The sequence below is a fragment of the Phascolarctos cinereus genome, unplaced genomic scaffold, assembly GCF_003287225.1.
Source record: "Phascolarctos cinereus isolate Bilbo 61053 unplaced genomic scaffold, phaCin_HiC Scaffold_5;HRSCAF=322, whole genome shotgun sequence".
Taxonomy (NCBI): Eukaryota; Metazoa; Chordata; class Mammalia; order Diprotodontia; family Phascolarctidae; genus Phascolarctos; species Phascolarctos cinereus.
Window position 1 is genome coordinate 287154012 of NW_027555958.1, and position 23297 is coordinate 287177308.

Consider the following 23297-nt stretch of genomic DNA (forward strand, 5'->3'; position numbering starts at 1 on the left):
ATATATTGGGACAAAGTACCTGAAACCTCAACAGTAGTATGTTCATATCAATTGCGTTTCATTTCAGTTTGTAATTCATCCTTGCAACTACCTGAAATTAGAAGCCTTTGCTACATTTCAAGAACCATGACTATGAAAAAATTCTGACCAGCCAAATCTTTTTTTTCTTTATTCTTATTTTTTAAGTAGTTGGGGTTAAGTGACTTGCCCAGGGTCACACAGCTAGTAAGTGTCAAGTGTTTGGTTTAAGGCCAGATTTGGACTCAGGTCCTCCTGACTTCAGGGCCGGTGCTCTATCCACTATGCCACCTAGCTGCCCTTCCAGCCAAATCCATTTGACTCTCCATCTTTTATAAGCAATTATCAGCCCACACATCAGGTGTATGTCATAAAGGAGCTCCTATTTTTCAGGAAGATATTCATTTGGACATGTAATGAAAATGGGCAAATGAATAATTTCTACCAATACCACTACATGAAATTAAGAAAAAAGCAGTCAAAAATCACATCAATTTTCTTCTAAAGATATCTCTTCTACCTCTCTATGCTTACCATCACCATGCCGGTCCAAAATTTCATTCATCTGATTACAATTTTGAGCTAGCCTCCCTGATTATAGACTTCCCTCCCTCCAATCTAAATCCTGCTAATCTATACTAACCTTCCTTAATCACCAATTTCATCTATTAAACAGTAAACTAAATGAGGGCAGGGAATAAATTATCTAAAAACTTTGAATTTTCTCCAGCACCTAGCATAGGTATCTGGACAAAGCAGTCATTAATTGCTGAATTAATCACATTCCTCATTCCCAGCTCAGAAATCCTTCAATCCTAGTCCTACATGTCCATTTAATCTCTACCTATCTGATTTTTCAAGGTCTCCATAAATCTATCTTGATTTTCTAATTCAACTTTATTTCCCACTACTCCTTAACATAAACCATCAGATCCAATCAGGTTAGTTCTCTTCATATCCAGCATATGCTCACATTCTTGCCAAGACCTCCAACAGACCCCCCTTAAGTGTTTCCATCAAAGCCCATCTCAAGTCCCAGCTCCTCCACAAAGCCTTCAGAGACCTTTCCACCTCAGAAAGACCTTAAATTTAGCAACTCCTCTTATAAATCTTTACCAAATATTTCAGTATTTCACGACATACTATCTCATACTATTCCTTGTTTCATGTGAGCTTTGTGTCCCCCACCCCCAATGAGATCCTAAGCCAAGTAAAGTTAGAAAAAAGCCTGATACTTTCTATATCTTTCACACTCAAAGTACTAAGGCACAGTACTTGGCATATGATAGGTGCTCAATAAATGTGTCACTGATTGAAACAGTCTATACTTCTGAAGGAAGAAGTCACATTAAGTACAGGAACTCTTAAATTTTACTTCTATCAGCTTTATAGAGATTAAGTAAAAGGTGATGCTGGGCAGAGCAGATTGTACCTGACAGGTTCTCTGCTCCACAGTTCAGCTCAAAATTCTGAGTCCAAATGAATATAGGCCTAGTAGTCCACTTGGTACCTTTTACAATGCAAGGCATTGCAAATACAAAAATAAACAAAAGACTATATATTTCCTACCTTCATGTAATTCGTCTAATTGGAAGATAACTATTAACACAAATTAGAATGTGACGATTTGATAGCAGTGAAACAAAAATGGTAAAAAGATTTAAGGATGGAAGAATGCCTTCTGGCTAGACAGTAGACAGGCTTACCTATAGAAATGAGAGGGCTTAAAGGAGTAACTGGTACACAAGATCACAGGGAAGGACATAAGCAAATTTATGATATCAGAAGAGGGCAGAAAAGACTGAATAGTCCAATTTGTTTAGAACACAGAATACATGAAGAGAGGCAGAGTAAAATAAAGCTAGAAAACTAGGGTAGATCCTGATTGTAAAATGATCTGAATGTGAGTCTAAGTTTTATTTTATCTAAAGAGCAATGGAAAATTCTTGAAGATTTTTGAGCAGAAACATGAGCTGATCAGATTTGTGTATTGGAATTACTTTGGCAGCAGTGTGAAAGGCACACTGGAAAAAGGAAAGGCTGAAGGTAGGCACATCAGTCATGGGGCTACTATATCTAGGCAGGAGATAAGGGGTTTAAACTTAGGTAGAGAGGAAGGGACAGATACAGAAGTACTGAGGAGACAAAAACAGGATTTGGCAGATGATTAAATCGGGGGAGGGAGTAGTGAGAGAGAGGGAAGTATCAAACACGGCTTTGAGGTTTTAAGCCCAAGTGACTGGGAAATAGTGATATCACTAACAGAAATAAGAAAATTAGAATGTGAAGGGAGGAAGTTTAAGGAAGCAAATTAATTTAATTTTGGACAAGCCGAGTGTGAGGTTTTTTTAATAGAATAGAAAAAAAGCTGAATTTTGGAGTGAGAACACTTAGATTCAAATCCTGCTTCCAACAGGTTCTACGCATCTTTGGGCAAGTTATTTCACTTCTCTCATTCTCAGTTTATCTATAAAATGAAAGGAGTGGATTGGACAGCCTTGGAGGTCCCTTCTGGCTTTGAATTTTAAATTCTAAAAAAAACGCTCCATAGGTAACAGAAAATCATTTGCAACAACTACAAAAATGCAAATGAGAACAACAATAATAACCATAACAAGAGAAAATGAATGCTGTTAAATTATAATGACCAAGTATAGCCCAAAAGAAAAGAGTATACTGTCTCTCCCTTCTTTGTAGAGATGGAAGAACACACCTTGCACTGAGACTTGATTAAAGTATTGATTAGTTGGGCTGAACTGATTTTTCTTCTGTCTCTTCTTCTTTGTTGGAAGAAATAGTTCTCTGAGCGTAAAGAAAAGGAGGGATATATTGGGAAATGAAGGTGATACAAAAACAAAAGATACCAATTAAAAGAAAAAACAGCTGTCTCAGTATCAGATTCAAGAATAAGCCTATACATACCAAAGAAAAAAAATTATGTATATATGTATGTATAAGTAATGGGACTAAATCTCAGTAAAGAAGTATAGAATTTGGTGACACCTGAAGCCACAGAAGTAGATTAGCATACCAACAGGGAAAGGCCAAAGACTAGACTTTGATGAATACATACATTTGAGGTTAAGAAGGAAGAAGATGAACCAACGAAAAAGACAGAGAAGTGATCAAAGAGGAAGAGAACCCAGGAGAGTCACAGAGACTAAAGGGAGAAGAAATCCTCAAGGAAAGAATGAGAATGTCAAGTGCTATTAAAAGGTCAAAGAAAATAAAGAGACAGAAAAAGCTACTGGATTCAACAAACAGGAGATTGCCAATAACTTTATAAAGAACAGTTCAACAAGATGGAAGAATTCTAATCTAGAGTAGTTCCAGGAAATCTAGCCCAACTCTGTGTCATTCCTCAGCCCCTAGTAGACAGAAACAATTTTTAGGTTGTTCTACATTTGTGTCTGCTGCAAGGTCTGTTCTATTATAAAAGCCATACGATCATCCAGAGCCCACCTTATGAAGGATGGGGGAAGGAAATCCAAATTTCTCCAGCTTCCTGGGGATCTTTCAAGCCTCGGTTCATAATCAGTCTAAATAAGAGCAATTTCCTTCATTCTTATATATCCCAAGTGGAGCCAGTTTATATTAGCCTGGGAGAGACAGGGAGTTGGCACATTTCTCCTCACAGACTCAAAGATAATCTAATCCTCTCAGACAGATGAGAACACTGAAGCCAAGAGAGGTGAAATGATTTGACTAAAGTCACACAATTAGTCTGGTGAAAAAGCTAGGAATATATAACACAGATCTTACAGCTCTATGCCAGGATTAATTCCACTAAACCATGTTATCTCTTCTGAAATGACATTTATGGAGTGGTAAATATACCATATAAGAATGAATATAAAAATGCCATATTGCACAGGAAAAAACAATCAAGATTATTCTCTGAGGTAGCTGGTGAGAAATAATAGACAGGAGTGCTATCTTCTCAGTTTCAGTTAGCAACTAATAACTCCATATTTCATGAAATAGGATCACCCAACATTTACTAGCAAAGTGTATACAGATGCTGATTTCAACATGTACACAGACAATTTGAGCTACTGTTTTATGTCCCAAACATCTTTAGAAGGTTAAAGTCACAAAAAGAATAAAAGCCAAATTACTAAAATGGACCCAGTTATTTTTAAATAATTAAAAGAAAAACTATATGCTTTTAATTAATTGCTCCCAAAGAAGAGAGAGCAATTTTCTTCTTCATTCAGCTGTTTTAGAGAGTTATGAGTTAAGAGGCAGCCATCTTCATTCATTTTTGGAGTTAAGCCACAAGATTACTAACAAACTGCTCATTCAATTGAGACTAGAATATGTGGCTATGCAGTAATGGCACTATGACTTCATATTCAAGTTATCTACTAAAATGACAAACAAGATGTGAATCTTTTACTTTTGTACTTTGAGGAAGAAAACAGTTAACCCATTCTGATTAGTCTTTTAAAATATCAAACACATTTCTATGAAAAGTTTATTTAGCTCACTGAAAACACTATATACATATGCTCTTGGGGAAATGTCAAACAGCATTGTTTTGCTTAACTAGAGTAGCACTCTTTTAAGAGGGTCAAAGAAGAATAATACACTTCCTTTGGGATACACAGATCATCTAGGTTAACAAAGTGCTTCTGACTCATGGCTGTGGTCACCACTTGTAAATTTTCAGAAACTTTCTGGATAAGTAGGACTCAAGTTCTTTGATCCTCAGTGCTGAGTATGCAACAAGCAAAATCTAGACAGTAATCCAGAATGTCAGATAATCATGTTCAATTCTTGAGAACAGGTTTTCATTGAGAAATCTATCAGTTTGCATAAATAAAACCAAAGCCCAAAAGAGACTTTTGTTAAATCTAGAATGTGTTGGTTTTAAGAAGCTAATGGTACTGAGTTAACAAACATGTTATCTGTTGAAATCAGTAATCACTTTATAAATGTTTGAAGTAAGCCTGTTCTGATATTTTCAGTGCCTTTAAAAAATAATTACTCTAAAAACTAAAGATCTATGTCACTATAAATTCTAGTACCAGTGCTATTTGTTGCAGACCATTTAAATTATATGTCAAGGAGTTCAATTTCACAAGAACTTAAAAAAAAAACAAACCTGTTCTCAAAATTTTGTTTCTTCCTTTTTTAAACAAGTTCCCATGTAATTTGAACCTAATTTTTTTTTTTGAAACTAAGAAAAACTATGTTGTGAGGACGACCCCAAAACTCAATCTTACATCTACACTACGGGGAGCGTTGGGAAAAATAGATCATTTTAACCATAATCATACAGGACTGAAAAAATCACAAGCACTCTTACAATAGGCTATGTTTCTGCATCATCACTTTCTTCCTCTTTAGAAAACTTCACAAGTTTCTTTCAGTCACAGTAGAGACAGGCAAGTTCCTAATAACACCCAAGCCACAAGACTACAGTTCAGATAAGCAGAGGTAAAAATTATATATAGTAAACTTAAAAAAAAAATCCTCAAATGACCAAATACTAAACTTTAAAATTTCTCCATTTAAAGGTGACACACTATTCTATACACCCACAGCTGTAAAAGTAAATTATATATCTAAAAGGGCAAAGCTGCTATAGTCAATTGTGTAAACAATATAATTAACATGTCCCAGGTGGAAAGAAAATCCTAGTGTAAATAGTGGGGCTCAAAATGAGTTGCAAACGTGTAGAAGCTTATTTTTAAACTGTCAGCAAGTTTCTTTTCTGCAGTTACAGTATAGTATGGGGTAATTGCTTCCCAAGTTTCTTTTAAGAAAATAAAAATCTGACTTCTGCAAGAGCAAGTTAACTACCTTATTATTTACCCCTCAAGATGACTATTCTCTTAAAGGGATGAAAATACACAGTCAATACTCTTTTATCAAGGTCTGGCATGTATTCTAACCTTCCTAAAATCTGGGAACAAATAATTTCTCAAGAGGAAAGGATCTCCTCACTATTCTCAACTTCAGTACCATGGAAAAGCAAAGTTTATGACTGTCATATAAGATGATGCGAACTTGATGCTTTTGCACAATTCAGTTTGATATCAATCCTTCAAATCTAGGCCACTAAAATCTCTTTCTAAGGCACTCTTGAAAAATGCTTCCACTTTGACCAGCTCAATCAATTTATTCAATCACACTGCTTTGATTTCACTTAGAGAAATCGCTGATGTCAAATCCATGTATACCAACAAAGAAAAGAGTTAGAATAAATGCTTGTCAATTGACTGAAGCAATCATGGCAGTTTAGAAAAACAACATGTCATACCAACTTCAAAGTGAGAATAAACATTTCATTCAGCAGTTATCTCCACCTATCCAGATTAAATAAGTGAGTAAATATACTGTGAAAATGGAAAAACAAGCAATGCTTCTTTAGATCTCTGGGTAAGAAAGGTTTGTGGGCTAGAGGAGGGACTGGCACTACACATCAACCCTTACCTTGAGGATGTCACCCCTTTTGAAGCTCAACTCATCATCTGCAGTGGCTTTGAAGTCGTATTTGGCGATGGCTTCCATGCTGAGAGCTGCTAAATGCTCAGCAGCTTGGGGCAGGAGGGAATGGAGACCTCCCTGCTGCAACGGCCCGACTATCTGGGCTCAGACTCTCCTCCCTCCCTGAGATCTGATTCACTGGAACTGCCTGTACAGGAGATGTAAGATTCTGCCCTGAAAGAAGGATAAAAGATAACAAGTAAGAGTTGAGAGTGGCCCCCCATCAACGGTAGCCCCAATCTAACAATACAGCAGACTATATTGAGCCTTCAAATCCCCTAGCTTGGCCCTCCAGGCTGAAGCTCCCATTCATCTCCTTCTTCCTCTTTTTAACCTCAGCTCTAGGGCCCAACTGACAATAAACTGGCCAATGGCAGCATCTGTTAAAGGTACTCCATTCCAGACTTGCTTCTTCTTTTTTTTCCCACCAAGCCAATCATCTGGCCATATTTTTATTTACTATATATATAAACATATTACATGCTACAAAAATTTTTTTTAACAGACTTGTTTCTTCTTAACTGGCTGGGTATGTACATAACCAGGAACCTTAATAAAGTCTTCCTTCTTCCCTATCCCACTTCCCACCTAAAATTTAGAACATGAAAAGCTTCCCATGAGAGAAGAGACAGCAATCCCCAACTTAAGTCTGTTCTCCAAAACCAACCCTTCTTCTATTTTCCCCCACTGGAAAACCAGCTGTGAGACCTCATGGGAACCTAAGGTTGGCTGGGTGCCATTTCTCAACATCCAAATCAGAGAATAAATTTCAGACTTAGAATGCTTTTCTTACTCTACTCCCATTCCCCAGCAGGAAGGGGCTAAGCCTATCTTCAAAGACTAGAAAGTGAAGACAGAAGAATGAATAAGGAGTTTACCCTAAATAAGTTTAAAAGAAAAGGTACTTCAAGAGATAGCTTTCCTGGTATCATTTCTCACTTATAGCCCAGAACAACAGCCGTCCCACTTGTCCCACAGCAGAGTCCCAAGGAATTACGACCAAAGCTCAAAGCATCTTTGCCTTCAGAGACAGGTGCCCAAATATGCCTCCTTTAACAAAGAGATACCCACAGAGATTGGGGTCCTTCTCTTAAAGGATCACCTGGTTTAGAGGTGAAAGGAACCTGAGAGATCATTTATGGTAAACCCTTCACTTTGGAGCTGATGAAACACGGGCCTAGAAAGGTTAAGTGACTTGCATAACACTGGAGAGCTCATAAGTAGCAGGGATGCAGTTCCAACTCAGGTTCTTTGACTGAGTACCATGCACTCTGTACTACATCCACTACAAGGTACCTCTTACCTCCCACCTTGAGCAAACCAGCTAGGGACCAACATCCTGAAAGAACACAACATATTCCTTGGCAAGAATGAATCATGTCTAGGGACAGCTAGATGGCACAGTTGATAAAGCACCAGCCCTGGAGTCAAGAGTTAAAACATTTGACACTTACTAGCTGTGTGATCCTAAGCAAGTCACTTAACCCCGACTGCCTTTGGGGGGGGGGGAGACTGAATCATGTCTAACTGATCTAGTAGACTAAAATCCAAATTCAAGCCTAACAACTATTTAAGTGCCTACTATGTATAGCATACTGTGCTAAGTATTAGGGAAGCCAAAGGTTAGATAAAACACAAAAGATAAGATTCCTGCCCCATGGAGTTTCCATTCCAGAAGGGAGCTACACCATCGGTAATACCAAATAATACACAGGTGTCTCTCATGAAAGGTGTAAAGTAACTGAAGGAGGGAGATGGAGAGAAGAGATCCAGGAAGGCTTTATGGAAGAGGTACCAACTGAACTGGGTGCAAAATTAAAGTAGGGGAATAGGGAAAAAAACAGCAAAAGCAAACATACGGGGACAGAAAGAGCAGGAGAAGACTGGTAAAGGCCTTTCTAAACTGTCCAACTTATAGAGTAGTTGTAAAGAAAACAATTTGCAAACTTTAAAGCTAGAAAAATGTGTTACTGAAGATCAGTTTGAACTCAGAAGAATAGGAAGCTACTGAAAGACGTTTAAAAGAGTGACGGGATTGTAGATATATAACATTAATTATCAAGCAATGAGGGAGGTGAAAGTTAAAAAGGGAAGACCTATTAGATATCTACAATTGGGCTTATACAGAGTTGGCAGCAGTGGGACCAAGAAGGAAGGAGATGAGAGATATCATCAAATTAGAAGACAAGACTGAGTGATGCTTTGGCCATTAAAGATGAGCGAAGTGTATGAAAGGTAAGGTTTCAAACCTGGAGTACGGGGTAAGTGGTGCTGCCACTGACATTCAAAATGGATTTTCTTTCAAAATTGGAAGTTCCAGGCATCTGGAGGAATAAATGTGGGAGAAGGCCAAGCATCAGATCCTCACACAGGATTGTCCCAATAGAAAGAAGTTTTTTTCCCAGAGCAAGGAGACATGAAATAGTTACTATAATTAGCAGTTGAACAAGTGGCTTAGTTCTTTTCCCATAGCAAGTATAGAAAGGACTTTAAAATATCACTTCTAAGGAGAAAGTGAATCTCAGCTAAGTTAATACACCATGAAAACTTAGCTTTTGTGAGATCAGGAGAGAATACTAGCTTGCTTTTACACTGTAATTCTCATTCTTGCTCACTTACTATGCTCATAACAAAGAAAAAAATAGCACTTGGCATTGCCACAATTACAGAATAGGGACAGATATTTATAGTGACACCTAGATCAGATAACAAGCACCCCTGAGAGCTCTTAGGAGGGGCACAGATGATTATTATTCTTTTGTTCTCCTACAAGTTAGCAATTAGAACATTATTCTGACTGACACAGTAGCAATTGGCCTAGTCCTGCCAAGTGGGAATATGAACACAGGGTTAAGGTTGGGCCACAGATTTTACAAATGGAAGAACTTATCAGGAAGGCCTGAATCGGCTTGAAATAAAAGTCTGGAGGTTCTAAAGACCTTTTGCTGCACGTAACAAAGAAATTTTTACAGAAGCAGGGACATGACAAAGATATAGCCTGTGAAGGGAGGAACTATGCTGAATTGGGATTAAAAAGCAAGAGTACTAACCACCACCAAAAAAAGTTAATATTTGGAACATCTGCTCAATTCAAAGCTTTCTTAAAAATATGGCTCCAGGGTAAGATCCTAAGGCTCTAAGAAACAGGCATTATTTTGGAGAAACTAGCCAACCAATGATACAACTGCACATAGTAAACAGAGCAAAGGGCTTATCTACTCTTCCAGACACCTGCCAATTTACTCCAATGACCTCAAGAATAATTTCCAACACTGAGTTGGGAGGGCAACCTCTAATTCAAGGCTACATTATACATGCCAAATTAACCTACCCTAATTGATTCATCAAAGAATGTTCCTGCTGGAAGGAACCTCAAAGAGTTAGTCTGACCTCTTCATTTTAGAAACGATAAACCCTAGATCAATAAAGTGATTTATCCAAAGAGATACTAGTTAGCAACAGAACTAGGCCTAGAACCTGAGAGTCCTGGTTCCCAGTCCAGCACCCTTGCTCTATTTCACACCTAAGAAAGGGCCTATATTTAACAAAGGGCATGCTACAATGTTAACCATATTTAAAGGTATTTCAAGACTCAAGACAATAACAGCTAACATGTATTTACTTTGTACAGAATGAAATTGTTCTTATTGCTTTCTGACACTGATTTTGGTTCTGATTACCCAGTCTGAATTACCTGAAAGTTTTTGCAGACTCCAAAAGCCACAAATTAGACCAGCAATTGTTACTATGTAAAACATGGTTTGATTGATACAAAAACAAGATACCAAACCAAATTAGCATTAATGTTGATGTGCCAAAGAAAAATTTACGTGCCATATATGAAATTTAGAGAAGTGTCCTGGGTGTGGCGTTCACAATGATAAGTTTAGTGAAGGTTATTAGAACATTCACCATAAACAACATGATAGCACATTTGTCTAATGTAAGCCAATTTTCCTTGGCTAAAAAGATTCAAAAGGGTGTGTCCTTCTGAAGATGGGAAGGAAAATTCCACCCCCAATTTAGCAAAAAGAAAATTTTAAATAACTAAATAAATGCAATCTGAAATCTAAGACTTAGAATCTAAAGAGACTTTAATGAGAAATATTTTGCTAACTGTAATATCTGCAATATCATCATCCCATTCTCCTGGGAAATGGATAAAACACATAAGAACAACTTCTAAGCTCTTAACAATGATATTAAACATACTTCTGAAATTGACCTTTCCTATATCACAGTAAACAATAACGTTTTATTACTTTTATTCATGTACAACTACATGATTACACAATGTTTTCAAAAGAAGTTCACACAATTTTTTTTTGCTGAATTTTTCCTTCTTTCATTTAATTCTCTTCCTTGAAAATTCCCTGAAACTTACTGTACCAGGATCAACTAATCAGGTCCAATTTACTGTAAGTATCCTATAGGAGTCAACAAGTTCCTTATCTAGGTGTTCCTGGTTCCTTGATGAAGCCTCATTTTTTGTTGAAGACAACAAAAAATCCTAACTAGTAAAAAAAACCCAATTAGGTAAGAAAACAAAGAAGTGCTTTTAGTGGACCTTCTGAAAAAAACACATCACTGTAGTAACAGGATCAAATAAATGTTTAAATATACAAAAGTTAATTACAAATAATAATGAAAAATCACCAAGTAGGTTTCAAAATGTTATTTCCAAATATAGAGGAACTGTAAAGTTCAAATAATGAAGCTGGTTTCCACAGGAGAGTTTCTAATGACTTTATAATTTATAGTAGTACAATATGGACGCCTTAACCAGATTTTAAAATTCCCACTCTTAATGCAGTACTACAAGTGTTACGTGACAAAAAAAATAATGCAATCTTCACATTAGTTGTCACAAATGAGAAGTACTAAAGCAGCTAAAAGAAAACATGAGGAATCTCAATACAGCTTAAGCAGAAGCTCATTCCTAGAAAATTATTATGAATTAAGTAAATAATGACATTAAATTTGTCCCTCAGGAAAATCAAACCTCTACTCTGAATTGTTTCATCTTTCCCAAATTAATAGCTTTCTTCTTTCCCAATCTGTGCCCTAATACCAGAAAAGTATTGGGTAGGAATTCTATTTCAAAGCTCAGTTAGCATATTATTAGTGCTTGATTATCTAAAGAATAGAGAAAAGAAACAATGAAAAGGACATACAAGTATTCCTAACCAGAACTGGAATTAGCTATAAAGCTAGTAGTGACCTAAGGTGTAAGGAGAGTAAAGAGGCTGCAACAGCTGCTTTAACATTACTTTTAATAAATAAATCCCTTTTTATTGATGTCTTTTGTTTTTGTATCACATTCATTTCCAAATGTATTTTTCCACTCTTTCCCTACTCTGAGTGCCTTGTTTTAAAATATATATAAAGAAAAAAAATTAAACAAAAATCCATCCACCTAACAGTATATGCAATATTCCATACTCATAACCACTACCACCTCAACCTCTCATGAAACGAAGGAGGTGAAATCCACATATTTTTAATGACAGGACCTGTCTCCTAGGAAGGTAGGCATTTTGTAGTTAAGTCAAGATACATATGTTAAGAGAATAATGGAGTATACACTAATCACAACCATAGAAGAAGTGAATGAGAATGACTGGACAAAGAATCCTGACAAAGACAGAGGAAGCAACTGAAAAATTATGATACTTTACATCCACAAAATTAATTTAAATGTAGTTAAAATTACTAAGCAAAAATATATGTATTACAATGAAATCTTAAAACCTCAGATGGGTCATAACACAGTCTTTAGACCTCGACCAGAAACCATAAATGCTTTGTCCTGGCATGGTATACAAATCATAAGATCTTAAGATTTGAACATTACAGCCCCAAAAAGAAAGCTGATGTTTCTCCAGGAAGCAGCTATTTTTTATATATTGATTTTTTTTTTGTCTAGGACTGACTAGGAGGTTCTCAAGGACTAGACAAAGAAAATAATGATAATATGAACAGAGAGGACCTGATCACAGTAAATAAATGAAAATAACTACCAAGAGCACACTTTAATTGATCCACCATTGGCCTAAGGAAGTTATTTTCTACCAAGGTTTTCATGTTCTAATACATGAATTTACAATTGAAGAGGGCCCACAAGAATGTTAGGTCCCTTACTCAAGCCTTCATTTTTAAAAATTCACAGCTGAATCAGTCCTAAATCTATATGATCTCAGAAACCCTAGAACAATCTAATCCTTAATATAATGGTGTCCCACACAGGAGAAGAGAAAGGCCCTTACAGGGTACAGCAAACACAAAGGCCCATCCTAGAGTGAAAGAGATTAGAAGAAAATCAATACAAATTACATGAGAGAACTACACTTATGACCTACGGCAGTGTCAATTACTTAGGGATGAATTCAATCCTTTGAGTCCACTAAATCCCCAGAGAGGAGCCCGAGTCTCACATGCATCTCTGGCAACCCTTCTGGTTGAATGAAAGAATATAGTGGAATGTATATAGCATCTGGCTTGGTCCTTCTCAAACTGAAAAGAAAGACAGTTACAGCTACGCTGAGTAGGTGGAACAATACGAACTGCAAAGTTAAAATTTGACCTTTTTTCCTAAAAAATAAAATAAAATAAACTCAAGCAAGGAGAAAATTGATGATGCACGTAAACAAAAAGAAATTTGTTAATGGTGAAATGCTGATATCCATAGGGCACTGAAGAGAAATGAGTTAAAAATTAGAGGATAACCAAAATTATTTACAGGATACATGTGTAGGGAGGGGTCAGACAGTAAAGAGTATGTATAGGAAGGCAGTACTCATAAAGACTGAAATACCAAAATCCAGAAATTCTTTTTCTAACATACCTGGTCAATTCTTTTCAATTTAAGACTAAATAGACCTGAAACTAAGATCTAATGCGTACTCCAGTTTCTTCTTCAAACTGAATTTCACATTACTACCATATATGAAGATTCTCAGATTTCCTAAACAGGCTGTGGTTTAAATCAGTTTTATATCAAAAGCTTTCCAAATAAAATTTCTAGTAATTGATTTTATTCTCCCTACCTGCCCCACTTCCTTGCTTCAGTCATACCAAATACTTTTTTCCCCCCAGAGTGATGCTAGTTTAAAAAAACAAAGCCACAGAACCAAATGCATTTCAAATGGTTTCCCTGTCCTCTCTTCCTAGACAAATGCAGGCTTCTTGGTGAGTTCTCCGAAGTTCACGAAAAATAAAAAATCAAAATCCTTCCTGACACCAGACAGCAGCTTACAGAGAGGTGAGCGCCGAGCCTGTCAGAGAAGGGGCATCCCCACCACCCTGGCAGTCTCTTCTGAATCCCCTGCTTCCTGCACCAAGGCTGACACAGAGAATTATTAGTCATTTGCCTTAACAGTTATCAGAAAACAGTAAAGGATTTCTGCTTCTCCGTGGCCTTGGTCTCCACACGCTCAAGCCAAAGACAGACACAAAATGAAATCAAGAATCCCCCGGCGGGGGAGCTGCACAGTCTCTTCTCTGGGGGGTCCCAGCATGGGAGAGAGGGGGCGTTGGAGGAAGGGAAGTCCCCAAGGACCAAACAGGGTATGGTCCTCAAAGAGGGGGTCACTCGGAATAGAGCCGAGGGGTTGGGGGGGAGGGAGGCCGTCCCGGAGGGAGGTGTCAGAGCAGGTAGGGATGGCTGCCCCTCGGTCGGCCGCTTCCCACCCGTGGGTGGGGTGAATGAACGGAGACACCGGCTCTTCCTACAGAAGGTGCCACAGCCCCGCTGCCCAAGGCCGCCCTGAGGCTCAGGACCCGGCCTCCCCCTCAAAGCCGCCTCCCCGAGGAAAGGGAAGAAAAAGGAGTTGGGGGTGGGGAAAGAGCCGGGCCCTGCCCTAGCATCCCCGCCCACCGCCCCGCACTCACAGTGGCGCCAAGCTCCCGCTCTTCGCCCCGCCGGCCCGTCCACCCGCAGTGAGCGGCTGCCGAGATCCCGGCGCTCCCCGCAGAGCAGCGCCCGCCGCCGCCCGGTAGCCGCAGCACCAGAGCCGCCTCGCTTCCGCTCCTCCGCCGTACTCCCGCGAGAACTTCCTCTCCTCCGTCGGCCTGGCCAGGCCCCGCCCCCCCGGGAGACTTCCCTCTTCCTCTCCTTATCCTCCTCCCCCCGCCACCCAGTAAAAGGGGCCCCAGAGCGCAAGCGTTCATTCCCCGGCCCTGCCCAGCAGGTGGGGAAACCGCGGAGTCCCCCTCTGCGCAGGCGCAGACGCAGGCCCTGGCCCCGGCCCGCCTCCGAGCAGGTGTCAAGGGGCAAGCGGGCAGGCATCAACCCTTCCCCCACCGCCTAAAGGAAACTGTAACTGTTTCCAAAACCAAAGCAAAGACGCCACCTCCTGCCCTCAAGACTTCCCTCTCGCCTTCTCGAAGTGGTTTGTAACTCTTTCATACGCCTTCATCGTCCCCCCCTCTTTTCCTGACATCGCACCGACTAGAAATTGTAAAAGATAAAAGATAACACATCGCCCACTATTAGACTACCCTAAGGATGATAAGAGAGATGATAGGGGGAAAAGACTTCTCTGTACAAAAAAATGTTCATACCAGTATCATTTCTAATAGGAAAAAAAGAAACTGGAAATAGCCTGTCTAAAGATGTGCGAATGACTGAATAAACTGTGGTACATGAACGTAATGAAATAACACATTTTTAAAAATAGTGACATATACAAAGTGAGTGAAGGAAAGAGAATCTGAATACATTAATGACCAAGTAAAGCAAATGCCTAAAAATTACTTAATAGAAAAAACTGATTCAAAAGGAGAAATGGAAGCAAAAAGGACTTTTTATTATTAAAGTATACAACTTTTTAGACAAATTGTAAATAATAGAGTTTACAGTATTAATTATGTAACATTCTCTCTGGAGTATCCGCCAACTCTAATTCATACTTGAGATTGGGTCCCCAGAGGACAGCTGGTATTCTCAAGTTATGGGGTACAGACTGTGGGTACCTACTCCTACAACTACAATTCAAGAACTTCCACTGGTGTGCTTACCGTTAACAATTAGTTAGACACAATTAGCTCTTAGCAAAGGCATTTAACTAGGAGAGCATAATCAAATCAATAAGCATCAATTTATTGAGTACCTACTACATGCCAGGCACTGTGCCAAGCTCTGAGAATACAAAAAAAAGTAAAAACCCCCAAACAGTTCCTGTCTCAAAGGAATTCATAATCTAATAGAGGAGACAACAGGCAAATGGCTTATCTACAAACGAGATATGTACTGGATAGATTGGAGTAAATCATAGAGCGAAGACATTAAGGGGGACCAGGAAAGTCTTCTTATAGAATGTGGGATTTTAGCTGAGTTTTGAAGGAAACCAGAAGGCCAGAGTGAGAGAGCAGAAAATTCTAGGCATGAGAAACAGCCAGTGAAAATATCTAGTCAGAAATATAGTGTCTTATGTGAGAAAGAGAAAATATGTGGCCAAAGCAACTCATACTTCTGGCATTTAGGGGCCTTAATGGCCTTCCTCTAGTTGTGGAATCTTCTGGAAGGTCTTTCTGGGGTACTATGTTCCTGCTGGAGATGGGCAGATGGGCTACTAGAGGTCCCACTCTGTAAAGCTTCTTGAAAGCAGTCTCTCTGTGACTGCCTGAAGTGTGTGTGTGTGTGTGTCTGTGTGTCTGTGTGTCTATGTGTCTCTGTCTGTGTCTACACTCTCAACTATGCCTTCAACTCTACTGAGCTCATTCTCCAACTGCTAAACAGTAAGAAGGCCAGTTTGGATGCACCAAAAGTATAGGAAGTTGGATTAATGTATAATAAGTCTAGAAAGAGAGCTTTAAATGTTAAACTGAGAAGTTATATTTGACCCTAGAGATGATGGGGAGCTAGTGGAATTTATTGAGTAGGGGAGTGATACCTCTGAGAAATTGTGCCCATTAAGTTGGCTGAGTCCATAACAAGAGGATTGGTTGAAAGAATTGGTTAACATATGCGGATTGGTTTATATATTTCCCTTTGCCAGAAGAGTCAACACAGTCTTTTGAGCAGAAGCATTTGTGACAGACACAAGGTGGGGCTAAATCTAACTGGACCAGTGCTGCATACTTGCTGAATATTCTTTCCATACTACTGTTCATTGAATTTCCTTTTTGTTAAATATTAGATGTTATGCAATTAGCTTATTTCATTCTATTTCAATACAAATTTGTTTATTTTTAGTTTTCAACATTCACTTCCACAAGTTTTTGAGTTCCAAATTTTCACTCCATCTCCCCCCTCCCCTCACCCCAAGATGTCACGCATTCTGAATATCCCTTCCCCTAGTCTGTCCTCTCTTCTATCTCTCTCCCCTTCTCTTATCCTCTTCCCCTTCTATTTTCCTGTAGGGCAGGACAGACTTCTATACCCCATTTCCTATATTTCTTATTTCCCAGTAGCATGTGAAAACATTTTTTAAAAAAACGTATGTTTTTAAAACTTTAGATTTCAAATTTTCTTCCTCCTTCCCCACTCACCCTCACTGAAAAGGCAAGCAACTCAGTATAGGTTGTACATGTGCAGTTATGCAAAACACATCCATAGTAGACATGTTGTGAAAAACTAACTCTATTTCCCTTAATCCTATCCTGCCCTCCCATTTATTCTATTCTTTCTTTTGACCCTGTCCCTCCTCAGAAGTATTTACTTCTGATTACCCTCTTTCCCAATCTGCCCTCCTCTCTATCATCCCCCTGTTCTCTTGTCCCCTTCTCCCCCTATTTTCCTGTAGGGTAAGACAGATTTCCATACCCAATTGAATGTGTATGTTATTTCCTCCTTAAGCCAAATCCTATGAGAATAAGATTCACTCATTCCCTCTCACCTTTCCCCGTTTCCCCTTCCACTGTAAGAGACTTTTCTGTTTTTTTTGTGAGATAATTTACCCCATTCTACCTCTCCCTTTCTTCTTCTCTGAGTATAATCCTCTCTCATCCCTTAATTTTATTCTCCAGATATGACCCCTTAATCTTCAGCTCACCCTGTGCCCTCTGTCTATCTATCTACATATACATACATATAATTTTTTTCCTCCAACTACCCTGATACTGACAAAGGTCTCATGCGTTATAAATATCATCTTTCCATGCAGGAATGTAAACAATTCAATATTAATAAGTCTCTTATGATTTCTCTTTCCTGTTTACCTCTTCATGTTCCACTTGAGTCCTGTATTTGGAAGTCAAATTTTCTATTCAGCTCTGGTCTTTTCATCAAGAATGCTTGAAAGTCCTCTATTTCACTGAATGACCATTTTTTCCCCTCAAGGATTATACTCAGTTTTGTTTAATTCTATTTCAAACCTGAACCATGAGACCAGACTGAAATTGTAATTAGGGGAATATGTAATTGATAAGTCATTTGGATAGATGAGTCTGAGTGTCTATGGGTCATCCAGTTTGGAATGCCCAACAGGTAGTTGATGTGGGAATATCACTCAGGAGAGAGACTGCATCTGAAAATTTCTTTTTTTTATTTTTATTTTTATTTTTTGAATATTTATTTCCACTTCCAAATTCCCTCCTTCCATCCAGACTCTCCCCCATCCATTGAGAAGGCAAGAAATATGATTCCTATTATACATAAGAAGTCACATAAAACATATCCACATTAGCCATGTTACAGAAAAGCAGAACCAAGAAAAAGAAAGAAAGTGAAAGAAAATATGCTCTAATTGCACTCAGTTCTCTCTTTGAAGGTAGATAACATTTGCATCATGAGTCCTTTGGTATTGCTGTGGATCATAAATAATTACTTAACATATAAGAGTAATCTTTATGGCCTCTTAGGCCATAAAGGTCACACAAGCATAGTCAAACAGATTCATTATCTCATGTTTCCTTCAAGTAAGGTTGAACAAACTAAATTAGAACAAATTGGTAAACAGACTAAGTTATAGATTTAAACACTGAGTTTGCAAAATACTACATTTACAAGACTAAAAGGCTACATTTTAAAGAAATCACAATGGGCTAATTGAGAGGAGAAGATTTACATGTGACAAAGATAACCAAAAGTTTGGTCGGGGAAATTTTTGCACAACTAAAATCTTTTTAGGAGGTTTTAAAGTGCATCTGAAAATTTCTTAAGAAAATTAGAGAACAGATCATTAAAGAGATGGTGGGTAAATAGCTAGAAAAGAAAGCAGTGATTACAAAGAATCAACATGGCTTCATCAAGAATAGGTCTTGCTATACTAACCACATGTAAAATTTTGACAGCATTGCTAAACTGGTAGATGAGGGCACTATTGTAGATATAGTTTACCAAGGTGTTAGTGAAGCTTTTGATTAAAAAAAGATATACTATTCTTGTAGAAAAAATTAAGAGATATGGATTAGATGATGAAATCAGATGGATTCAGAACTGGTCAGATGGACAGACTCAAAAATAATTGTTAATAATTCATTGTCAACATAGTAGATCTTCAGTGGAGCACCGTAGGGATCTGTGCTTGGCCCTGTGTTGTTTAACATTTTTATTAATGACTTGGATAAAGGTATAGATGGCATGCTCATCAAATTTTCAGATGACACACAACTAAGAGGGATAGCTAACAGTGGATGATAGAGTTAGGATACAACAGGATCTTGACACCTAGAGCATTGGGTTGGATCTAAAAAGATAAATTTAATAGCAACAAATGTATTTTAAAAATACATTTAAAAAAAGTCTTACACTTGGGTACAAAAAAATCAATCTCACAAGTACAAGATTAAGGAAGCATTGTTAGATAGTGGTACCAAAAAATATCTGGGGGTTCTAGTGGACTGCAAGCTCAATCTGAGCTGGGGAGCATCAAGAGAAGGATGACCAGAATGATGAAGGGCACTGAGTCCATGGTATATAAAAATTGGTTGAAAGAAGTAGGCAGTAAAAATATTTATAGCAACTCTTTTTGTGGTGGCCAAGAACTGGAAATTAAGAAGGTGCCCATCAATTAGAGAATAGCTGAACAAATTATGCTATATGAATGTGGTGGGCCACTGTCATGTTATAAGAAATGAAGGGTATAGTTTCAGAGAAACCTGGGAAGACTTGTATAAATTGATGCAGCATGGAGTGAGCAGAACCAAAGAATAATTTCTACAATAACAATAATATTGCAAAGACAACTTTGAAAAACTTGGGAATTCTGATCAATGCAATGACCTGCCATGATTCCAGAGAACTTATAATAAAGCATGCTACCTCCCTCCTGGGAGGATACATGAGGAGTATAGGATAGTGTAGTATTGAAAGGCTTAACTAAAGAGTCAAGACTATGAAAGGAGGAACATCCTGTTACTCCCCTGTTAAAACTTTCCAGAGACTACTGATTGTCCTTTATTACAGTTCATGTTCCTTTGCTTGTCACTGAAGTGCCTCCACAATCTGAAATCTCTATCTTTTCAAACATATTTCATATTACACCCCTCCATGTGCTCTGCTAGACAAAGTGAATTACTCTTTGTACCCATGTGTATTTTTTTACCTCTGTGACTTTCTTGAACTATTCCTTATGCCTATTGAACTCCCGATTATAATTTTCTAATCTTTTTACAACTGCTGCTGGGTATGGGGAAGTAGTCTCTAAAGACACTAAACTAGTCTGTTCTAGAACCATGCATGCAATCTGGATTAGATTCAGGCCTGAGGAAATTTGACACTAAAAGAATGACTCATTTTCTCAAACTCATGGGTTCATCACACACCCACCCCAGCTCCCCAGGAAAGAATTACTTAAAGTTTGTCATGTCTAGGGTCTTGCCAAAAGGGGAAGTAAAAATTTACTAACATAATGTAAATCAGATAGTGTACAGATATTTATTTCTTTTACACAAAAGAAATGCTTAACATATAGATGGCTCACCAGCACAAATTAATCAAAGTATTTAAAACAAAATTCAGTATCATAATTACTATTATGCTCAGCAGACACTGAAAGAAACTTAAACAAACATCAATAATAACCACAGTTATACTCTTCAGGGAGGGGAACTTAAACCTCAAAATATGAAGTTTTCATGACTGCTGAATAGACATTTTGCATTTCTCCTCAGCTCTACATTGTTGTCCTTAATGTCCACATCTTTGGCAGATAAAGACCTGGCTTCATCTTCTAGCTATATTTCATCTTCTCCAAGGGCAGATAATCTACCTGCTGCCAGTCACATATGACCAAATGACCCAGGATTTCCAATCTCTTGAACTCACAGGATTGCCTCCAAAATTGGCTGTGTCCCTCTTGGGATTATTGTCATTTATACTCAGGAAAGGAAATACAAAGTTGGGGCAGAGCAGAGAGGAGAAAGCAGTGTGGAGCACCAAGGCCTAAATTCAGATTATCTAGCTGAGTGCCCTCTCTAACTACCACGTGCTAACAGTCCATCATTTCTCCTCATTTGAGAGAAGGGCATCAGAACTCTCTTTTACCCCTATAGGAATAGATATTAATAATCCTGCCTTGATTTGGAAACAGAAAGAGAAAAGACGTCTTAGGGCAGGCCTTTTCCTTTTAAAGCTACATTGTGTTGGTGGCTTTTCTTTCTCAGTGGCTAGTAAAGTGATTGCTTTGTCATACCCAAAAAGCCAAGGCCTTCAGTTCTGAGTCAGATGTGCCAGAAGCAGACACAGACTTCAATATCCCCAAAGAAACCAAGCAATGAGCTAGCATATATGATCAGCTATAAGCAAACAGTATAGATCTAGACATCCCCTGTTGCATTTTAAAGCCTAATTCAAATACCACTTCTTCCATGAAGCCTTCCCTGATATGTCCAGGTAGGGAATGCTCTTTCTTTCCCCTTGGACTTCACATAATACTTTACATCTTTTTAATGTACTTATCACATCATGATTTCTTTCATATTATAGTTATTTGTATGTGTCCTATCCCCATACTAGACTCTAGGCTCCAAGAGAAGGATATGGCTCCACATCTAGGACTGTGTTGGAGTAAGCTCATATCAGAGAGCCAATTGTCAAATTTTCTGTGCGAGCATTTACACCTTGGAAATCATGAAAGACTGCAAATCAGGGTTTGATTTATTGTTTTGTTAATTTCTAGACTTAAGTAAGTGATAGAGAAAATTTTAATAATGCAGATTAATGGCATTGCCCCTGCTAGACTATAAGCACCATGAAGGCAAGGGTAGCATTCTTTTTAAGCTTAGTATAGCCATTTCCCTTTCCCTACCATCCTAGTATAGTGCTATTCACTGTAAGTGCTTCCAAAATACTTATGAAAAATTAAAGTGAAATTAATAGAGATAGCATGTTCACATATATAGAGGTAGATAAAAGGAGAGAGTAACAATAATAACTAATAATAGCCAATAGTGATTCCTATGTGCCAGCCACCTTCATGGCCACTGGAACAAATTGTTCCCATCTACCCATTCTGCCAGGGGAAATCTTCATATGCTTCAGGTAGACATCTCCCTAGCTCACCCCTGGATTTGAAGCCTGTTGGTTATCCTCAATCTGGTTTAGCCCTGCCGAGAGGTTTTCCTGGGATGTGGCTCCTGCACACTCTACAGTCTTTTGGAGTCACAGATGAGAGCCGCGTGACAGGTGGACACCAAATGTGAATGAGGAGCTCTGAAAAGGGCATGCCCTCACACCAGAGGTGCTGGTCCTCCCTGAACACCCCATAAACCTATTGAAGATGCCCAGCATCATCCACTGTATCCTAGACACTGCCAATCATCTTGATTTTTGTCTTGCCACTAGACTTTGATGACTCTAGAAGAGAGAGTGAATTTGACAGCTTTGTGCAACTCTGCCTCACAAATCTAAGGCAAGTCAAGACATCATCCATTGATCTTCTTTAAAAACAAAGGACATACAATGACTATGTGCCAGACACTGTTAGGCATTTTACAATTGTTATCTCATTTGATCCTCACAACAAAAAAGATAGGTACTATTATTAACCCCATTTTACATATGAAGAAACTGAAGCAAACAGAAATTAAATGATTTGCCCAGGATCACACAGCTAGTAAGTGTCTGAGACTGGATTGGACCTCAATTTTTCTTGACTCCAGGGCCTTTTAAAATATAGTAGAGATATGGCAACTTGAAAGAACATAGCCCCAGTGTTATTCCACTTATAGGAAAAGTGCATAGAAAAAAAAGATAGAGGTTTGAATGCATATGTTGATAGAAGGTAACAAGGAAAAGCAACATGATGTAGCAAAAATAATTCTGCCAGTAGAAGATGTATCCTATATGCTACAGGTGGCCACTAACTAACCAGATGGCTGTGATAAAGTCACTTAACCTGTCTTATTTTCTTTGTTATGTGAAATAGAGATGTTAACAGTTGCACTGTCTACCTTCTGGCCCTACTATAAAAATCAAGTGAGAAAATGTATATGGAAATGCTTTGAAATATGCAAAAATTAGACTTCTAGTTAAGATGGCTACTCAAAGGGATGTAAGTTGACCCTACCACCCTTTAGAAATACCTATTAACAACAAATAACAAATTCCAAATTGAATTTTAAAACCAAAGAAAAACCCCACTGAGATCTTTCAACCCATAAAGGATAGCACAAGGAGACAAGACTTAAAGTAAGGCAGTTCCAGGAGGTCTGTGAGAGGAGACAGCTCAAAGAAACTGGCCAGCTATGATAGCCTGGTGTTTGGAGATGCCCTAGGAGATTAGCTTCAAGCCAGCACCAACTCTGGTAGGATCACTCCAGCTGCTAAGGTCCAGGCCAGAGCTTGAAACCTCACACCTCTGGGTTGGTAACTAAACAGGGAAACTATGAGTACTAGCATA

The 23297-nt window shown here is 38.4% G+C and overlaps 1 protein-coding gene across 3 annotated transcripts in view; it reads right to left on the reverse strand.

Moving 5' to 3' along the window:
* The window catches only part of GRB2 (growth factor receptor bound protein 2), a 103413-nt gene extending 88716 nt beyond the window's left edge, over positions 1 to 14697 (reverse strand). Inside the window, exons 1-3 of one of the 3 annotated variants that reach the window (XM_021002475.2) lie at positions 14404 to 14493; positions 8763 to 8837; positions 6460 to 6687 (exon numbers count right to left, since the gene is read on the reverse strand). In XM_021002475.2, coding sequence (XP_020858134.1) covers positions 6460 to 6537 — 78 coding nt within the window. In that variant the 5' untranslated portion in view covers positions 6538 to 6687; positions 8763 to 8837; positions 14404 to 14493. Of the gene's footprint in view, positions 1 to 6459; positions 6688 to 8762; positions 8838 to 14403 lie in introns of all 3 variants that reach the window. The other 2 variants (XM_021002474.2, XM_078155906.1) reach the window with 2 other exon arrangements.
* Between the last annotated feature and the right edge of the window lie 8600 nt (positions 14698 to 23297).